Source organism: Astatotilapia calliptera, chromosome 22 (assembly GCF_900246225.1).
Source record: "Astatotilapia calliptera chromosome 22, fAstCal1.2, whole genome shotgun sequence".
NCBI classification, from domain to species: domain Eukaryota; kingdom Metazoa; phylum Chordata; class Actinopteri; order Cichliformes; family Cichlidae; genus Astatotilapia; species Astatotilapia calliptera.
The window spans coordinates 19,189,060-19,210,945 of record NC_039322.1 but is presented as its reverse complement, the minus strand read 5'-3'; the positions used below and the strand labels follow the sequence as shown (position 1 = coordinate 19,210,945).

The following is a 21,886-nucleotide window of genomic DNA, read 5'->3' as shown; positions in this document are numbered from 1 at the left end:
ACAGTCGCAAGAGACGTGGGAAGAGTATTGAGCAAAGCCCTAGGTAATGGGTGTTGCAGTGCAATTAGATTTCTTACTAAAAGAAATGACCACAAAATGTAGCTCCCCCCAAAATCCGCTGTGAAACCCTGCTTGCACAAAAGTCATTTAAACATTTCTTCTCTTCTTTCTCGGGGAGTTTCACTTCATCTGACCCAAAAACACATGAGGAAAAAAAAAGAAAATACTGGCTGTACAATGTCTAGACTGTAGAAGAGGGAAAAAAAGGGAAGTAACTATGGCAAACCGCCCTCGTGACAATAAACCTCGTCTTCAGCTAAATTTGACGTGAGCCTCGGCGATTGTAGCGTTATGTATGGCGGAAAATAAAATGTAAAAAATCAGCATGAGTCCCCTTTAGTAGGCATAAATATCAATAAACTGCATGTCCAGACTCATTATTTTGCAGCTTCTTCTCCCAAACAAGCAGAAGAATTAAACAGATAAATGGAATAAAGCGATCTGTCAGACTATTTAGCTTGAATGAAACCAGCCCATCACAGCTAGGTAATGACTGCCAAGAGACTATTGTAACGGGGGGGATGCAAATGGTTTGGCACAGTTTGCTACAGTTTGTTAGGCATTTTGTGAGGCTGATTACTACCTTCAGACAGTTAATTTGTGTATCAAAAAGGAACAGTTTAAAAGAGCGCATTTGTCTGCAATGTGGCAAAAACAAAATTTGAGATGAAGATAAAGAAAATGACTAACTGAGATAAACACAGACACGACAACAACAACAGCAGCTCCTTAGTTTGCTAGTGTGTCCTGTAAATCATCCTTAACACAATGACTGTACGGAATCATTCATTCTCAACAAAGCAAGCAACAAAGCAAGTTTCTCAGGTTGTGAGGATATTCAGCACGTTAGCAGCTACACTGCTCTCTGCTTTCTAATTTCGTCTTTAACTTTGCAAAACTAACACTGGCGTGTGGACAAGGTGCCATAATGGGATTTTGCGAAACCTCTTCACACTAATGCACCAAAATCCAGCAGACTGACTAACATTTTAAAGCTTTACAATAAGATATCGTGTTTGCAGAAGATTCATCTTCTCAGTGTAACTCGATTTCAGGCGGGAACATGGGAGCAAAAGTTGAAAAAACAGGCAGGAGTTACTAATAAAAGATATTAGCAGTGTCATTCAAGGTTAAAGTCTATTATAGTGTCTCCCTGAGAAACTGCTGTAATTTTTTTGTTTTGGTTCTTAACATAAAGACTTTACAGCTTCAAATAAGCTAAACATGTCCGAGGCAAACACTGTTTGTTTTGAATATTGGATCATTTTGGAAAATTATGATGTGGCCATGCTCATTCAGAGAGACTAAAATATGCTTTATTTCAAGGAGAAAACACAAAATGTACAAGCTGGTTTAAAAATACACTCATTTAATTAAAAAGGTGTAATAACATTAATAACAAAGAAAAACTTTACTAAAACTCCATTCTTATGTTTTTCTTGGCTCTAACCAAACTATTTCTGGATTTTCCTTTTATCTAAAAGGTAAAAAAAAAAAGTTGCAAACATGAGGGACCAACTTTAGCAGCTAATTGGACAAACTCCCGAAGTAGCAGAGGAGTGCAAAAAGGAAAACAACAGCATCAAGGACAGAAACTGAAAGGATGGAGTTATCTTTCAGGTCCACACAAAAAAATCCCCATAAGAGCAAAAGACAAAGTCAAACGAAAGAAAAGTTGCAGCAAACAAAGAAAATAAGCAGGTTATTGTCAATCCATGTTTAGCCATTACCGCTGACCCTTGCAGGCCAGTCAAACCACTGACCTGTGTTTTCCCCAGTAGTGTGTAGGCCAGCTGGACCTTGGTGTAGTGCGAGACATCGAAGTGCTTACAAGTCTTCGACAGAGCGACGTCAAGCTGCTCCTGGAGCCAGAAATAGGCAGATGACAAAGAGGGGAAAAAGGGCCAAAGTAAGGGGAAAGGGGGGGGAAAAAATAAAAAGAGAGGGATTATCGTTCTTAAGACCGGGGATTTAGATATGGACGTGCAGTTGTAAAGCTATCACACACAGCCAAGGGCAGGTAATTGGATGTGGATGTGTGTGTGTGTCTAAGACTTTGACAAAGAGATAAGGGGAGGCAAGGAAAGTTAGCATGAGAGTGTGTAATGTGTAACAATGAGCTGACCTCAAAGAGCACAGCGCCGATAAAGGCTAAATGATCAATCGCCTTGCATCGCAAATCATTTTCTCATGCCTTAAAAAGCAAAAAAACTAGAACTGCACGACAGGAAGTAACTAGTCAGTAAAGTAATTAAGAGAGCCAGATGACTACGTATACAACATATGCTGGGGACGCGTATATTCATACATTTAAAAGACCGTCTTAGATGCACAATAGATGGTCCAAGTGCTTCTGACTGTAGTAGCTTTATGATTTTAAAGGATTTTGCATCACTTCTTAACTAACTCATGCTGACAGGTAAACAAACGAGCACCCAGGCAGGTGGATGTGCACACGAGCACGTCTCCTTCTTGTTTACGGACAAAACTGTAAGTAATTAATCTACTCAGGCGCAGCAGCAGGCGTAAAGAGAAAATTGCCTTGCATACCATTTATTACACACACACACACACACACATATGCACGCACACATATCACGACACAGCCAGAGATGAAACAGATAATTTACTATGCCTGCACACTCATAATAACGACTTTTCTGAATGTGTCAATATTTGGCAGACCCAGAATAAGAAAGGCAAACTATGAAAAAATGTCAAAATGAAGCATAAATTGCTTCTTTCAGATCAAGGCTTCTGGAAAATGATGAGGTTAGAACTCCATATTACACACTGCTAAACGTCCTTTTACTGCTCTCTGCTAATGGAATTAGAGACGAAGCATGGACGCACATACCTCGATCTGCTCCAGAGTGTCTTGTAGTTTGGAATTCAACTCGCTGTGGAAATAAGAAGGTGGATGAGAAAATATAATTTTTTTATTTAAGACATTTAATTGCTGTCAATTACATTTTCTGATCTGTTTGAAATGACAACAAATATTAGAAAATGTCCATCACAAATGACTCTAAACCAAATGCACACCATTTTTAACCATTTAACTTCATTTCAGCTGTAAAGAAAAACAATAACAAACAATACTGAAGATCAAATTATGAATGAATTAGTTCAACTAATTGGTTTATTTAAAAAAACATGAAAATCACTGATGGATGAAAACCAAGTTGTGTGCCAGTGAAATAAACTGTGAATGCTGATAGTGTGTGTTTCTGTGCAAGCATCATGCTATCTGAGATACAAAATGCCCACGCATCCTTGGCGCGCGTTCAGATTTCGACTCATCCTGGCGAACACTTTCAACTCTGAAGCTGAGAAGCATCAACAGGAAACATGACTATTTTGCAGATCCCAAGACTCCGATTCAATTCCCTTGTGACTTCCCCGCCACTGCATCCATTCATAATCACCCTCTGTTTCACTGTTTTCCTGCCTCTGTCACCGCTTCGCTCGGGGTCTTTTTCAGGTCAGCCTGCTCTTATGTTGTGCCTTGTGAGTGTGTAGTTGCCGAAGGGAGAGTGTGTCCTTAACAAATTGCTAATTAAGCATCTAGCTACAGTGAGGGATAGGCAGTGAGGAAGAAGAGAAGGAGTCCGCAAAGGGACAGAAGCTGCACGTAGCAGTTTGCAAAACAGGTGAATAAATGAGTCAGACACTTTGAAATTCGGTAATGTATCTACGTGTGTAGACATGCGTGTGCGTTTATAAGGTGCACAAAGCGAAATGTGGGTGTTTAGACTGAAAAAAAAAAGGCAGAGATGAGAATAAAAGTTAGGAAGGACTGATTTGCAGCAGCCAGCCTCAGTTTAACTTTCAGTGATGACTAAGCTGTTTACCACAGGTATGAGATACAGTCGGGGATGCAAATGCGTGACAGCAACGATAACATCAGAAACTCTTGGCCACAATATGAAAAAGGAAGTCACAGCCAATTCCTCTATGATTAAAAGCCAAGATAAAGAAAATTAGTTGGAAGGCAGCTGGAAAGCAGGCTCATCCAGAGGGATGAACTGATCAATGCTAATAAATCTGAATGTACACAGGAAAGGCCCAAAGTAGAGCAAGACTAAGAACATCCACCAGAAGGGCAGAGGCCAGGATGATAAATGCCCCTGTGGTGGCTGGGTGTGGTTTTTGCTTAGCTGCAGGAGGAGAGGTGGGGCAGAGTGATTCGGGGAGTAGGGCCAGGTTGAGCTCAGCAGCACAGCTGCTGCACGTTTGCTAATCTGCTTCTTCCTTTTTATGCGGTAGCACGCTGGGAGCTGGACTGACACATGCAGAGTCCATGCCAGTGGACACAAACACACACGTACACAGCCCTGTGTGAAAGACCGGTTAAGACTCGTGTGTGATCCGTAAGCCAGGTACTGTAGCCTCTAGTGGAGCACAGTTTGCGTTTGTTATAACGTGTCTGTGTGTGTGCGTGAGAGAGACAAAATAAAGAATGTAAGAGGCCAAACCGATCCCTGATTGATTCTGTGCAGAGGTGAACTCAAGGTTAGCAGTCTCTCCTACAGCCCTGTTATGAAACATTAAAGTGTATTATGTGGCAGTGCAGAGTAACAGGAGCTAAACTGCGAGCTAAAAAGTACTGAGAAAGCATAAAAGAAAAATATAATCATTAGCAGTGTAGGCTGACGCGAGCACAACCTCGGTTGCTTTTTTCTTTAGTGGCAGACCTCAAATATCACCAAACACAGAAGCTGTTTTCAGTGTGTACCTTGGCTGTCTACCTTGCTAGCTGCAAACTTCTGCAAGTTTGTCCAAGTTTTTGGACAAAGACAATTTTAGTAGATTTTGCCTCTGCACACCACATTTAAATCAAATAATCAATATCTGACTGAAGTGCAGACTTTCAGCTTTGATTCAAAGGGTTTTTAAAGGATAGTGCATTAACTGTTTAAAAATTACAGCTATTTTTATACATAGCTCCCCATTTTCAGAGGCTTTAAAGTAGCTAGAAAGCTGACTGACACACAGGTTTCTTGGCCAGGTTATCTCACTACATTAAGACAAATTAGGCAGATAAAAGATCTGGAGTTGATCCCAAGTGTTGAACTTGCATTTCGTAGCTGTTCACAGGAACTCTTGATATAAGGTTGAAAGACATGTTAGTACAAGTGAAGGAGGCCTCCATTTACTAAATAAACCTTTGAGAGAGACAGCAAAAACATTAGGAGTAGCCAAATCCACAATCTAGTGTATTCTTAAAAAGAGGACAAGCTCAAATCGTTTCCTTTCACAACATCCATCCGAGTAAGGAATACTGTCAAAGAGGTAGGTGCATCATTATCAAGGTCTACAACCAAGAGGCGCCTTCATGAATATAAATGTAGCAATGTGCAGTTGTTAAACAAGAACAGGAAGGTTAGATTAACATTTGCCAGAAAACATCTAAAAGAGTCTGGACAGTCCGGAAAAAATTATCTGAACAAATGAAACCATGATGAACTTCCACCAGAATGATGGAAAGAGAAAATTATGGAAAAGGAGAGAAACAGCTCCTGATCCAAAGTATAAAACATCATCTATCAAACATGTATGGCTGCCAGTGGACCCAGGTCACTGGTGTTTATAGATGAAGTGACTGCTGATAGAAGAAGCAATGAATTGTGAAGTGGACAGGGCTATGCTCTCTGCTCATATTCAGCCAAATACTGCAAAACTCAGTGCTTCACAGCGCAAGTGGATATCCAAAGCAAACAGCAAAGGCAACCTAAGAGTTTCTCAAAGCAAAGAATGTGATAGTCACCTGATCTCAACCCAATAAAGCAGCTTTTCAGTTACTGAAGACAAACCTGAAAGCAGAGAGACCCATAAAAAAGCAGCTATGGCCTGGCGGAGCATCCCACGTGAGGAAACACAGCATTTGGTGATGTCCATGAGTTCAAGACTTCAAGCAGTCACAGACTACATTTTTTACCCAAGTATTAAAAATAATCCTTGTATTTAAAATTCAATTATTTTGTCCATTTCAGTTTAAAACTCTAAAAATGAGGGAGTACATGTAAAGAAATGGCTGTAATTCCTGAACAGCAGTTAGGTCATTTTTTAGTCTTTTGGTTTAGTTTACAGCAGTGGACTCACCTGCACTTTTAATAATACATCTACACAGAATGCATGATATCCAGTGAGCTAAAGTGGCTGATTTAATCATACATTACTGAAGCCTTAAATGAGTTTCTAAGCCTAACTTAAGCACACTTGGCACAAAATTTTCGACCTCTTGGTTGTTGAGATCTACAAGAAGTCAATGAGAGCCAATCACCTACTGCTGTTCAGTCCTTCTCCTCTGTATGCGTCACTGTCCAGTACATACGGTTTAATGCACAGATGCAGCTCCTCCCTATATACTGGCAGGCATCGCTGATCAGACAGAATGCATAAATAACAGATGAGCAGGAAAAACCTAATTAGCAATCTGTTCCCCGCAGGGAAAACAAGCATTGAAACATAGTTTGATGGAATTTAGGAGGGTTTTTTCACCCCATTTTCACTAATAACTGGCGAAAGGTGTCCATAGAGCCTTGGGGCTAGTTTCTTCACACTGACTTGATGACTCACTAAAACAGATGATGTGTGTTGTGCTTTCAAGGATCTGCAGGATCCTCAGATTTTGTGAGAGTGACATTTTTGCTGGAGTTATAATAGCCACTGCACAACACAGGTAGAAAGGCAACAAAGAAGCAGGGAAAGACCTTGGAAGAGTGAAAGATGGGGGAGAGGGGATGGCAGTTGCTAGAATTATGCCAGACAGAAAGCAGCTGAGGTTTGTGGAAAGCTAAAAGAGAAGAGGGTAAGTAGGAATCAGTTTAAAGATAAAAGAGTTTAGAAAGAAAAGCAGCGGGGGAAATTGATCCTGTCAGACTGTTAGAATGTGCTTAGCTTGTTTTACTATTTTTTTCAGGTACAAGATTTTATGTAATATTTCCTGAGGTATTTGCAACTAATGTCTTTATTGGAGTTCTGCATGGGTACTATTATGACTTGCTGGCTCCAAGGTAACACCAAAAGCTGATACAATGTAATGGATTATTCAGTAACGCTTGTAAATTTTATCAGATTTCTGAGTCACTTTCCTTTTTTATTTTGCTTTTTGTTAATTTATTACTTTGTTTTCCGGACTAAAACTTATGCAAACCTTGGATACAGATGCATACGCTCTGATTAATCTGATAAACTGAGTATTTAGTACAGCAGCTAACATCAAAACCCAGTTAGATCCAAATATTAAAGAGAGACAACATGTCTCACTAAAACTGGTTTGCTGGAGAAATTAAGACACGATCGATACTTTCTGCTTATTATTGGAAAGGGCAAGCTACAAATCAATGAAAATGTTACTTCTTTCCCCCTTGGATGCCTACTAGGGGTAACCTAGTGGAAACTGAGTGGTTTCTGTCATATTTCAGGCATCCAGAACAAAATGACTACGTGTACGTCAGAAGTCCGAGTGATCTCCGCCTACACAGGTTACTATGGACACCCTTGGACAAATCCAGACATCGTTATTGGTACATATTAAGGTGTCAAGTCTTGTCAGTAAGGGAACGGGGTTGGTCGCCTTTATCATCTTCCTTCCAAACTTATAAAGCACCAGAAAAAGTAACAAGCCACAAATACAGAAATGGGCAGGGAAACTACAAAAAAAAAACCCAAAAAACATCCATCGGACCAAAGAAACTGAGCTGACTCTGAATATGCTCGGGGGGTAGGGGGTGGGGGTACCCCTTTATCATGATCTCTAAAGCATAGCAAGAAAACACAAATTCAAGTGACACACTATTACTCGTGACGCTTGCTTGCTGATGTTGGGCAGGCTGCTCTAAACTGTTCACATGCTGAGCTGTACTTCTCCTGCACAATAAAACAAACACATCTAGCACAATCTTTCTATTTCTGCAGAATCATGATGGCAGCAGGCATTTATAATTATATGCACGACATACCTTAATTGTGTAATAGTCCAATAATTTTACTTTGACAGAAGAAAACACACACACAAGCTCAGACTAGACACCGCCTTTGTAATTCTAAGATCACAGCGGAGTTCACATTTCGTGAATACAATGCTGGACACATGGGGTCCTTAAGCTGCCTGAAGAAAATGGACCAAGACAGCCGTTTAAGTACCTTCATGGGCAGACGATATTGACTTTTAAAGGGTAAGGAACAAATGGAGTCAAACGAAGAGTGGGCATGACAAATGTACAACCTTCAGCAATCAATGGAAAAGCATCGCTACAAGGTTAAATGGAAGTGTAGCAGACGGGCAACGGGCCGCCTAAGGGGTATGGACAGAAAGTGCAGTTTGTTACTGCGCAGCATGACAGATGTGTAATCAGTGTACCCATGTTATAAACTGCATCCACTGAGGAGGAAGAAACAGTGGAAGAATTTAAAAAACAGCACGAGTGTGAAGAGCAAGCAAACTTCCACTGCAAGAACAAGTTTTACGATGATCACAAACAAGTTACTGCACTGATAGGCTTCTTGTGGTGGGTGTTGACACTGGTGGCAAATGGTGCAAGGTCTAATCCACGCACCCACAGTCGAGCACATTTAAAGAGCATCACTTTCGAAATGAAACTGCAATGATGATAAATTAATGACGGTGGAAACAGGGGTGATAGCTACATGTATAGGCGGCAGCTGCAGGCGGGAGGGGACAGTGGGAGGATTTTTCCACACCAAAACAATCCCTTCTGCATAACGCCGCCTTATTGATCACCATTTCCCAACAGTCAGGTTGTCATTCTGGCATCACAACGAGGCTGCCTTTGTTTTCTGCTCCACTGTGTTAAGACATTGTGGGATATAAAATAAAATCTGCATGTGCATGTTTGCAAAGGCAATGGGAATCTTTCACTGCATTTTTTTCTGTTCCTTAACGATATGTCTTTCAGATACTGTCCCTCTGTTGTATGTAGTTATTTTGGGGGGATTTTTTTTGGCCTGACATGTTGAACCTCCATGGTTCAAAAAAATAATCTTTTATATCTATCAAACTGTGTTATCTTTGACAATCTAAAGAAATTATGTGTTTTGCAACAGGCTATTAGGAACACAGTGTCCCGTAATACAATTTACAGACACAATTTTTCAGTTCAATTCCATTTTATGTATAGGGCACCAAATTTAAATACCCTACAATAATACAAAGAAAACCAGCCAAAGTGGGAAGGAAAAACTCCCTTTTAGCAGGAAGAAAACTCCAGCAGAACCAGGCTCAGGGAGGGACAGCCATTAGCCGTGACTGTCAAGAAACTGACTAAAAAGGAAAACAAAAAGATGGATCCGTGGGCAGGTGAAATGGGTGGAGATGATCATTATTCATCTCTCTGGCATCCCGGATCAATCTGTCAATGCATAAAAAGGTCTGAACACCCAGCTACAAACCGTCAAGTATTCACTATATTTCCCGTTTTCTCTGCATCAATCATCCCTAAAGCTTTTCAAATCTCACTCTTACATTTAAAAAAAAGGAGAGCGTAAAAATAAAGAAGCTACTCATTGCTTTACATTTGTCACCACCTCTGATAAGTTTTTCCAGTCTAACTATCTCTGTGGCACAACCTTCACGCTTCCTGCCTGTAACTGGTAATATGTGTTTTCCAATCTGAGGACTTCAGAATTAAAGCTCGCCAAAAACACCAAACCAAATGTTTAAAAAGAAAACTGTGGCTGAAGTAAAGATGTTCTGGTTCAGATTGAAATATCAGCGCACTAATAATGTTTTTGGAGGGTTAAAACTTTTAGAAACTACTCTGAAATCACACCTAATGCAAACAAGGGGACATAACAAGCCCTGTTAATGCTACGTCTTACACCAGAGCAATTCGATTCCAGCCATGAAAAAAAAGACACATTTCAAGAGAAACCAATCAATATTTTAAAATCAGGTCAATCTCTAAATTTCTTCTACCCCAAATAAGAATTGACAATGGAAGATGTAAAACAACAGCATAACTCATGAAAATCATATTCATAACAAAATATTTTCCAGACAGAAAAATGAAGTCGATGCCTACTCCCGCTGGATACGGTAACATATCACTCTATCAATCTGCTCGTACTCTACCTGATGCAGCTGTAGTGTTTAAAGGTGCTGGCGGCCTTCTGACATTCCAGACACAGCTGGATTGCACCTGGATAATCTTCCTCCTAAAGAACCAGAGGAGTTATAATGTTTAATGCATGTTACATGACACAAAAATATAGGATTTTCAGTGTGGCTTAATGGAAAAACTAGTCCATAATCACACCAGGTGAAAGCTGTGGATGATGGTTTACTATAGATTTACGATTCTGATCCAGTCTAATACTACAATTTTCTTAAAATGCTTATAACAGCAGGTACTCTGCAAATAACCAAGGATTACACAGTGGCAGTGAAATCTATTCCATATACTGTACTGCTGACCTTAACAGCACATATAGATTTGTATTTGTCTCTCATGTTTGTGTGGGTTTTGCTTTCAATGTTGAATCCCCACTGATGTTTGACCTTTTACTGTCAATTAATAACACAGAGCGTGTGTGTGTGTGTGTGTGTGTGTGTGTGTGTGTGTGTGTGTGTGTGTGTGTGTGTGTGTGTGTGTGTGTGTGTGTGTGTGTGTGTGTGTGTGTGCGCGCGTAGGGATTACTATACCTCAAGCATCTCGCTGAGTCTTACATCTGTTCTTTGCTGTGAGGGGGAGCAATGACAAGCAGAAAAACACATGAATACAGCATCAAATACCTAAGAGGACACAATACGAACTAATAATCTATTCAAACTTGCTCTGCGCTTTCCTGCTGTGATCATGTTGGCAGCATATTTTTCTGATTACAGTGTGAGCAAATGATTAAAGTGATTAAAAGAGAGCATGTCTGATTAACTCCCAGCTTAATTTTAAATCATGTGTAGAGAAACTGTTGCAGTGATTACTGAAGACTGCATTTATTTGTTAACAGTAACATCACACTGTGTTTATGAAGTTATTTCAGAGCGATGTAGGTGAGTCAGAATCAGAGGACTACATCATACTTAAATGATTTTGCAGGTCAACCAATACACATTAGTAAATAAAAAGAGTAGAAAGAAAATAGTGCACAGAAAAATGTATTCATTACTAGAGTAATTCAAAGGACAGCACCAAGACAAAAGTCAGAATTTACAATGTTGAAAGTTGAATTAACCAAAACAACAGAATGAATCCTTGCAGGATGACCTCAAGAACCAATTAAAGATCACTGATGTGTGATACTGAGAATTGTTGAATTGTTGAAGAATGATTAGAAGTCGAGCTCAACTTTTTGTATGTAGGATGCAATTTGAGCACCTAAATATGCGAGCGCAAAGCACCCTCTCCACATATACACCTGAAACTTCATGTTTGTTAAGGCACCTCGTTGCCCCCTTCAAAGGTGACATGAGCTCAACTCATTACCCAACCACAGATATATTCAACTACAACAGCGAAGTCACTTAAATTCATTGATAGTCTATTCCATGCTCACTGGTCAATACATCACTGTTAACATGTAGTGCTTGTTAGCAGCTGCTGAAACACAGAAACTTGTGGTTGCTCCGTGGTTGCTCCGTGGTTGCTCCCTGGTCCCCCCCCCCCAAAAAAAAGCTGCATAGTAAACCATGGGAGTTAACTTTACCAGGGTCTTGATGGTCCTCAGAGACTTGAGCAGGCCTGTTAGCAGTTGTCGCCTTCTCTGATTGGCCAGGAGACCGAGGCTGGCCTCGGTGAATCCTTCCTTTGCCACACTCAGTTGCCTTCGCAGAAGAAGTCTCAGGTCAATGTTACCAAGTATTCAGAGGTCAAAAACAAGACGGTAAGCAGCACAAGAGAAGATATATACACACAGAACCATAGCCCAGGTAGTAGTAGACTTTAAGAGTAATAGATGAATGCACCATTATTTTGTTATGCTTTCAGTGCTGAGTAAAGATCTTGAGGTCTAAGCTTATAACTCATAATTCCATAAAATCTGACAAGGTCCCAAATCACTGCTGGCTGAAATGCAGCCAAAACTATGACACCTCTATAGATAGTACCTCTCTCGTGACCTCCTACATACTTAATGGCAACAATTTGAACCAAAACTGTCTCATTTGTATTCATCACTCCATAACATCTGTTGACACTGATTTTGAGTCCAGGTCTTGTGTAATTTGACATAGATCAGCCTTTTTTCCTTGTTTCCCTTTCTTAAGAATGGCCTCTTGACAGCCGTCCTTCCACTGAGACCATTTCTGATGAGGCTTCAGTGAACAGCAGATGGATTAACTGAAAGGCGAGATGCATCTCTCAGGTCCCATTGTCAGGCCTTTGCCTTTCCTGACTTTCATATACTGTTTATTTTCTGTAGATAGTAAGTTTATTCCTCACACCTCTTCTTTTGTCCTTCACTTGTCCCATTCCCTCTAACTTATTAAGGGGGCACAGCACACAGTGCTGACACATGCCAAGTTCTCAGCTAACAGCTCCTTGGGAATTATTGGTGCAAAAATACTATTTTATACCTTTGGCAATATTTTTGACTAAATTCAAGAAATAAGCCACTAACAAATTGCTTAAAGATACAATGTATAATTGGTTCTTTATTAAGTCGTTGGTTATGTCTAGACACAGCACTGGTTCATCGCTTAAGCGTTTTTATGCTTGAGTGATTCAGGTCAGTGCTAAATAGCTTCATGAACAAACAAACAAAAGCAAAAAAGGGAGACTCCAAAAACAGTTAGGTAAAAGGACTGGACTGAAAATGAGTGAAAAGCAGCCAATGTCAAGCAGCCAAGAAAAACAGGAAGTTCTGGCACCCTGGAAGTAAAATATAATAAAATAAGAGGTGACCCTAGACTTTTGTACCTGAAGATGACTTTTTCTATTTATACAAATCACTGAAATAATTGAGTATCTGAGCTTTCAAAAGGAATAACCATGAAACAAGAGTCTATTATTTAAATTTAAAAAGAGTGACAGGGGTAGGGTAACCATATGATTCAATCCAGCCCTGTAAGACCTTTGATGCCATTTCCCCAACACATCTTGTCTATCTACACTTTATTATAAAAAGAAACTGTTACATAGCATTGTATGCTACATGTCCATCGAAACCTTCAGGAATTGGCAGCATAAAGCTTTGTCTTATACCACCCACACAAACCACATAGCGGCTCAAACAAACAAAGAACAGATCATGTGTGGTGGCAGGTTTTGGACAGCTACTTTATTTTAAGACAACAAGACAAAAATATTTCTCAAATGTGACCACATCAACAAACTGAGAATATCTGAATGAAAGCCATTATGGTTATGAGGAAAGCATTTAATATGCAGATGCACTTTGAATGAGCTGTTTGAGTAGGTTTCTCAGAATAGATGATATGTAACAGAACGCAATTACCTCCTTGCATTAGTGCAAATGACTGCTGCCAGCTGCAGGTTGGTCTGTAACGCCGTCACTCTCTCTAGCTCCTGTAAATAAGAAATGAGATGGTAAGAAGAGAGAGAGCAACATACTATGCCTTTAAGTGCTTTAAGAAAAGACTTTAGAATGAAATGGGTTATTACCAGATGTGACACTGTAGCTGGTATTTATTTTCACCCTTTTTCACTCTGTTTGTCTGTTCAACAGTATGAAAAAACATGGAGACAACACCTGCAGCAGGTAGGCATTCAAGATGAGAGCATTACAACCAAACAAGATGTCGATGTGAACCTTAACATGAGCCTTTAAGAACTCAGAGACATCATGGCTGGTGTAGTCCCATTGCAAGATGGTTTATTGTTGGACAAAAGTTCTGAAAGCTCACCGACATAAAGACATCACCACACTTGCTCAGTTATGATACTTTCTATACAACAATCACTTCCCCCATCCAGCACATAAAGACATAACAGCAAATTCCATCTACATTCTGTTGCAAACAGACAGATAACACAAATGATGTTCTTATTGTAAGAAATTTATCAGAGCCAAAGTATACCACAGTTTAGGAGAATAACTTTCAAAACAGAGAAAAATCAGAGAATGTCTTCCTTCCCTTCGGTGTTGACATTTAGAAAAGGATCAATGAGCACTTTGCTCCGAGAGTGCAGTTATTATGCCACTTGAATGACCTCGGCTGAGAACAAGCACACCCTTAGCCAATACAGGGCCAACGGACAAACAGCTTACCGTCGTATTTTTGACTTTCCTTGTCTTCTTTGTGCTTTTATCTTTTTTTTTTTTTTTTTATCTGCCAGATGTCATGCCTGAGGTGGGAGAAGCTTGTTGTTTGATCCTCTTTTATAATGCTGTATTACTTTTCCACAAGAAAGGTCCAGTGTTGGCAAAAAGAAAAAATCCTCATAACACTGTCAGGCAAAAAACAACCTTTTACCAATGGAATATAATCCAGGGAAATTCAATTTTCCACGGTCATTAAAAATAAACCAACAACACCAAAGAGGCACTTCAGCTGTGGGTACGAGAACAATAAGCCGATTCAAACAGATCTGCCCTTATGATCTTGAGTGTTGACAAAGACCTTGTCAAGTCCTCATAACACTTTGCAAGGGCTCATGTAATAGTCAGAGGTTTCTCTTAAGGTACGTACACCATGTGATATGGATGTTTTTCTGGATGAATATAAGACACCATTCATGTGTCAGGATATAAATACTAAAAAAGTGTATTTTGAACATTTCTATGAAAATTAAATCCATGCCGAGGCCAACAGTGGACTTTTAAAGTCCAGTGCACTTCCACCATCCACAGAGCCCTCAACAATCAGCATAAAGTAACATTATCACCTCGTTGACAAAAATCAACAATAACTGAAAATGTAGAAGCTTCAAGCCAGAGCTGTTACAATGTATTGTATCAAATTTGGTGTGTAGGTGCCAGGAAAGTCTTAATAAGAGCTTTTTGTCTTTTTCCATTGCATTCTAGTGTTTCTCAGCCAATCCAATTAAACCATACATGATCAGTGTTTGGTTGTGATAATACCATTAGTGCCAGGTACTGCAATACCCAACATTATAAAAAATTCAACTAAAATTTAGTTTTTTTCAGTAAAGCAAAAAAAAATTTAAGCTCATTATAACACTAACGCTGATTTCTCTGATCTTTATTCTCAAACATGTATGAGTCACCAAGTATCTGAGTATTTCTTAATGATAAATTCATAAGCAGCAGGTTAAAAATAGCAGGTACCAGTGTAGCATTTGCGTGTAATTCGGTTATACTTTAAAATATGTCCTCAGAACTTGCCCTAAGATGTAGGAATGAGCTGGGATTTGGATGACTCGGCAGGTTTACCTCAGGTGTAACTGAAAAACTGACTGGAACAAATTGATTCATGCGCTGGGAGCAGCGCAGGCGAACAACCGTAAGCAACATTTATTGAAGCCAGGCTCATCCGAATGTTCACACCGAAGGGGATCGTGCAGTTTCAGTTACAGACATCACTCTCACAGCTAAAATCTCTCTTTTTACTCCCAAAGATAATGGCAAGTTAAAATACACTGTCTATATAATAACAGGATATGTGCACTTGTTGGAAAATCAGGTCAATGATGAACCCATGAACCCTAATCACCTGTGTTCCAGTATCTACCATCCTCTATGCCATATATTGGTGATCATTATCAAGATAAAGTAATACCGCACTCAACAGTTATTGCAGTTAAACAAATGCCACAGTGAGCTAGTACAAAGGTGCTGATGCATTCTGTTACCTGTGGATTACACGGGGAAGCACAAAGACAGCTTGAATGCTCACACATACAGGTTCAACCAGAAACACACATACTTTTTCAGACACACACACACACGCACACTCCACACAATGAGCGCTCAGTATGTAGCCCGAGGCTCCAATTTGTTGTTACACCACAGCTCCGAGCTGTCTACCTTATCTGTAAGCTACACTTAACCTGACAGAGGGCTCAATCAGCTTAGCTTGTGCAAGAGGAGATGCACTAACTGCACAGTGGTGGGCTCTGACAAATGGCCGGGCAGGTTTTAACAGATAAAAAAAGGTTGCACAGCTGGTTTGAATGGAAGGGGGAAAAACATGTATACAGTAGATTTCTATGTACTGTACATAAACAGGAAAAGTGAGATAACTCTAATGCAGTCACACCATACGGTCTGACTACAACGGCATCCACAAACACAGCTCTGTGGGTGTCGGTAGCAAAGGTTAAGGAGAAGGAGGTAGTTAGTCACAAGGGATATTTTTCCAAAGCTTCTCTATTCATATATTCGTAAGAGGTTATTCTGTGACCCCCACCACCAGCACGCACACTGACTTCGCACTGGCTCAGCGTTACCTATCCTGCTTATACATCCTAATGATGCTGCTGTTTTTGGCCTGGACCGGTTCACTTTGTAGTATTAAGGTCACTGGGAAGCAAAGTTAGGAAATATAAGTGCAGGCTCACACAGCTCCACATTCACACATGATTATCTAAAGGGTATGTGACCATACCTGCAGATTTCTAGAGACACTAATCCTGCTGGCAGATATATTTCTTACCAGATTCTAGTCCTGCCAGTGGAAGAAGCCCACAGTAAGACCATCAGACTTGGGTAAATTACAAATCTTCAAGGGAATTGGAAGTAAAGGCAAAAACAAAGAAGAGAAAACAGTAATTTTGATAAATAAGTGGTTTCAGAGGAAAATGACGGACTACCAGTGTAATCCATTTGTTTGCAGCAGTGCTGAGTGACCTGGTCAGGGCTACCTGCAGATTTATTACAGCCAGGTTTGCAGCAAAAGTAATCTCTCCTTCCTGACAAGCCTAAGGGTCATGCAGTTTGGCCACTCAATCCAAAACTGTTTAAAGCTGACGAGATAAGAGCGGGCACTTATTTCAAACCACCCGGCAGCCCGTTTTATCAATATAGCAATTTAATTGGAAACACCTTGACCTCACAGAAAATGTTATATCTGCACAAAGAATAAAGGAAAAAAAAACATTGCAGGAAAATCTGAGCATATTAACAAAAAAAACACTATGAAAGAATTACAAACGCATGAATTAGTGATATTGGCTTGGCTGTCCAAGTATCCGTCAACACGAAGAAGAAGCCATATTACATTCGAGTGGAAGCGGAGGCCATGTGTCGCTGGAGGACACCAATAGCAGTGAGAGATGTTAGTCACTATATAGCTATGAATCACATCACGAGCTTATCAGCCCTTCATTTCAAGCACTGAGGCATGAGCGTACGTGTCTGTGCAATTTGTGTGCCCTTTGATGTCTTGCACACAGCAAGCGCTGGGGAGTAGTGGCATTGTACCCTTAGGTTGTGTGTTTCTGTGCAACATTTTTGATGAAATATCACACGAGAGGAAAAGAAATTAAGAAAAACGTTCAAGAACACAGGAGAGAAACCTCTGTTCCTATTGTAGTGTAGATACTCTAAGATATGAGTAAATCAAGAGACCAGCACGATGGCTTATATTAGTCTCCGAATCTTTCTGACTGAGACTAGAACCCCGTCATCCTTCGCTTTATGATGTTCAGGTGGTGAATATGGAATCTCCCTGAAAAATCCAGAGGGCTGTAGGCTGACTGAATGCGAGTTGGGATGGGTGAATGGAAACGCTGCACTGAAACCTCTGCCAGTGTCTGCTAATAAACTCTGCTGTTATCGTGACTTTGCAGAGTCACAGGGAGGGTTGCGAAAATAATGATCAATTTACTATTCATAGGCCGACCTTCAGATGGCTTCACAATGCCAGTGATCTCAGTCCAGTTTCACTAGATAGCACAGTAAAGCTGTCAGTCATCTGCTGTTTGGCCAGGACAAATGCTTGGTATTCCCTGCGACTGCATATTTGAGTACTGTGTTCATTTTTTCTGGAGTTTTAGTCCAATTTTTCTCTTTGGGCTAAATACTTTTAATATACAGCACATTTGTCAACTCTGTTTTAAATGTGCTATATAAATATACTTGACCATACCAAACATCTGAAAACAAGATAACCTCAGTGAAAACACTGATTTTGACACATGCTAGAAACCGAGGCTATTTAAGAGACAGACGTATTGACAATGGTTTCAACTGGCTTTTAAGTTTTATATTAATATTTACTTTTATCTATAATACACAATCAATTGGGTGTTTTGTATCTTGCCCAAGGCTATCTTGATGTGTGGCCTAGAGGAGCTGGGGATCAAACCGCTGACCTTTCGATTAGTTGACAGCCAGCTCTGCCTTCTTCACTTGCCAGGATGCTGCCCAGGTAGGTGAACTGATTCACTTCCTCCAGTGGTTGCAATCCTACCATAATGGGGTCCTGTGTTGTCACATAGCCTATCCTCATGACCTTGGTCTTCTTTCCACTGATCCGTAAGCACACTTTGAAAGATCGTTCTGGCGACGAAGATTCAACTGCTCAACTCCATCGTTATACCTACCGCGATCTACGTTTGTGAGACGTGGAAAGCATCAGCCAGAATCGCCAAAAGACTCAATGTGGCCCAGCAGCGATGGCTAAGACGGATCCCGGGGGTCAAGTACATCGTCAAACTGCCACACGTCCCCTCCAGGACATTGTGACTGACCAGCGTGTGCGCTTTGGAGGTCTTGTTCTACGTCAACCCCCACATCGATTGCCATCACATGGAACCCACCCCACGCAAACCAGGCCGCCCCCGGTTTGCGTCTTTATAGGAGGACCTTCATCACTAGGTGACCAAAGAAGGGGTTTTATAGACTTAAGTTTTCATTCACATCCCAACTACGTTCTGCATTAAAACTAGAATGCTCCCCCCTCCGTTTTCTTTATCCGTGAATGGATTTAGATTTCTTATTGCCATGGTTACCAAAATTCAGTCATCATCGTTGCTGGCGTATTTAGATGACACATTCACAGAAACACATCTACTGACAACCCCACAGCGTCAAAATAACTACGTCCAATTATCGCATCTCATAGGCTGAGAAAAGACGTCACTTTAAACAGTGACTGATGTGTTTTGGAATTAAACGTCAGGAGCTGGAATACAGAGCACGTTATTCAGCGTGGTTTTGAGCCTACACTGGAGGCTTACCTTCACATAAGCAGGCTGTTTCTCCAGAATGAGATCGGCGACCTTTTTGGAAACCTGAAGACAAAGAAAGAGACGATAAACGTGAAAAGTAGAATTTAAAAAATGAAAAAAAGAAGAATGAATGAAGACTTTTTGATGTTCTTCCCAAATGTCACCCCACAGAAACTGTTTAGGCCACGCAATCTCGCTATTGAGGTTGGGCTGAGAATAACAATCAGGGATGTCTGCATCTCTGGCTCTACGCAGCTGAATCCTTTTAAAGGGAGTGTCTCGCATTCTCCGTTTCATTTCATTCAGCGTCCTTCTCAATAACGTAACTCTTGTTTCTCTGAGAGAACTCTCCTTTTCCTCATTTCCCTTTGTGATTTCTTGTGTTCCCCTCTGTATGCCTTTGATTTACAGCTAAGGTGAAACTGTAATTACTGAAAAAGCTTGCACCCATATTTATCCTGTTTAGTTGTCAAAATGCCTTCAATTAAATATTTTCAAGCATTAAGGAGTGTATGTGCATGACTATCGCTGTTAAGCACCACATGTTTTGAACTCCATGCCCCCAGTTTGTAGCACGTGCTCTCTCCGAGCTCAAGATGTCATAGGTGTCACAGGATATCATCCAACAACGTGCTACAAGAAGTTTATCCAGCAACACGTTTACAAAAAAAGCAGTAATTTCAATACTAAGCAACTTAACTTTGGATTTTTTTTAAAACCTGACTACAGATACATGATCTCTTAATACTGCTGCTCATTATAACAGCAAAGGACAATCGCTTATGCAGCACCCAACCAATCTCTCTCCCACTCACAGTAAGCAACCTCTCTTCCATTTACCGTGCAACTACATAAGCCAGCACGCACCAAGTGGAGTTTTACAGGAGAAGAGAATAAGCACGAGTAGTCGAGGTAGCGAGGAGGTTTTTGTATGTGCTGATACGCGGCAGATGAGGCTATGGGTGGGGATGACATTTCAAAGTGTGTTAAGTATGCGTGGTAGCAAACCGGAGACCTGAACAGATGGGAAACGCAGCTCAGCTGAAGCGGCTCCTTCAGCAGGGTTAAAGCATGTGTGTGCATGTGTGTGTGTGTGTGCCTCTATTAAGATTTAAATGTATGCATAAATTGTTCACCAAGGAAAAATTATTCAGTACTCAGAAGAGGCGCAACAAATGTGGCAAGAAAATGGTGGAGACACAGAAAACAGTGAGGTAACAGTGAGCCCAGAATAACCCCCTTAACCACTCACGAACCTATCCCAAAATAATGCTATAACGCCACCTATTGGCATTTCACTGATTCAATTCTAAACTTCTTTCTATTTTTTTGTTGAATGAAAAACAGCTATGAGTACCCAAACCCTCCTACCTAAGCCACAAGGCCAGAGTCATAAAATCTCAGCTTGCTCTAATGGAGGTTAATTGTGCAGTAACTGGGCTGCAAAGCAGTAACGGTGCTTGGAGTAAATACTATCCAAATCTAGCGGTCGAAAATGAATGATAATCAACTCATATAAACATGGTCGTCATTTATAGTGGTAGAATAATAATAACAACAACAACAACTGGTATAAACATATGAGGTTCAGAGACTTTACACAGAAACTCACACATATACATACTCTGTTAGAAAAAGCTAACAGAGACACCAAATCATTGTAAAGAAAGCTGTATACTAAAAATACAGTAAATATGGTGTATTGCAGATAAATACAAACATGTGATAATTATACCAAATGCTGTATAGTTGAGGCATATGAGTCAGTTTCCTGATTAAGGCTAGCTAAAGTAAAATAAACTGCGAGGGTTTCTCAGTCTTATAAAACCATATTTAACCTTGGATGGGTGGGGGTGGAAAGCAGCCTGCTCTCTCACACAAGCAATACGCCCCCAAAAAATACCAAACAACAGTGAAAAAAAATTCACAGGAGAAAAAGATGCTAAAGAGCTAATCAAAGCCACACCAGGAGCCAATCATGGTACGGCACTGACGCATGACAGATTTACAATTGTTTCTTCTGTATGGCTGCAAAAATGTTTCTCTTAGCCTGTATTCCTAAAAAGCGGCAACCTCTAGGGCAGGGATGTCAAATTTATTTTCCATCGCCAGCCACAAACAGCCCACTTTGATCTCTGGTAAAACTCTGTCAGTGTAAAGATGTGTAACTAGACATTTAATCAATGAAATGACTTCATATAAGACAAAGAAGAGCAATTTTAACATTTGGAGCTCAGTGTTTCTACATAAAGAAACGCTGCTTTGGTAAATGAAAGAAACTTGTCAGCATGACTCTTGATGTTTAAACTGTAAGTATTAAATGTGTAAAATTACTGAAATTTATCATTTAATTACTTTGGTGTATTGTGCATGACCATGGGGGAATTCATTATCGGCAGGAAAAGTTGTGAAAATACAGTTCAGAGTCTAAAACTGGTCTCTCCCTTCACGTTTTTCAAAGCCATCCAATGGTCCAGATTGAAGATTGAAGGCCGATTGTGGGCCCCAGGGCTTATGTTTGACACCACTGCTCTAGTGTATGAAAAGTGAAGGCAAGGTGGAAGTGCCAATAACTGACGAGGCCCAAACAAACTGGCAAATACTAGCAGATAACCAAGCACCTCGCCGTCCGGTCTAAATATCGACACTTTTTGCTTAAAAAAAAACTAACATGGTAAGATCTCAAATGCTGTCATTAAACTACCAAAAAGGCTCAGTCTAGAAACCACTAGGGTACATCCGTCTTTTTTATACAGTCGGTGTAACTG

The 21,886-nt window shown here is 40.3% G+C and overlaps 1 protein-coding gene across 3 annotated transcripts in view; it reads right to left on the bottom strand.

Moving 5' to 3' along the window:
- The window catches only part of vps50 (VPS50 subunit of EARP/GARPII complex), a 121,598-nt gene that overhangs the window by 78,993 nt on the left and 20,719 nt on the right, over positions 1-21,886 (bottom strand). For all 3 annotated transcript variants that reach the window (XM_026156666.1, XM_026156667.1, XM_026156668.1), the window contains exons 5-11: positions 19,128-19,181; positions 13,480-13,550; positions 11,731-11,848; positions 10,730-10,765; positions 10,160-10,242; positions 2,918-2,960; positions 1,824-1,922 (exon numbers count right to left, since the gene is read on the bottom strand). In XM_026156666.1, the coding sequence (XP_026012451.1) occupies positions 1,824-1,922; positions 2,918-2,960; positions 10,160-10,242; positions 10,730-10,765; positions 11,731-11,848; positions 13,480-13,550; positions 19,128-19,181 (504 nt within the window). The remainder of the gene's footprint in view (positions 1-1,823; positions 1,923-2,917; positions 2,961-10,159; positions 10,243-10,729; positions 10,766-11,730; positions 11,849-13,479; positions 13,551-19,127; positions 19,182-21,886) is intronic.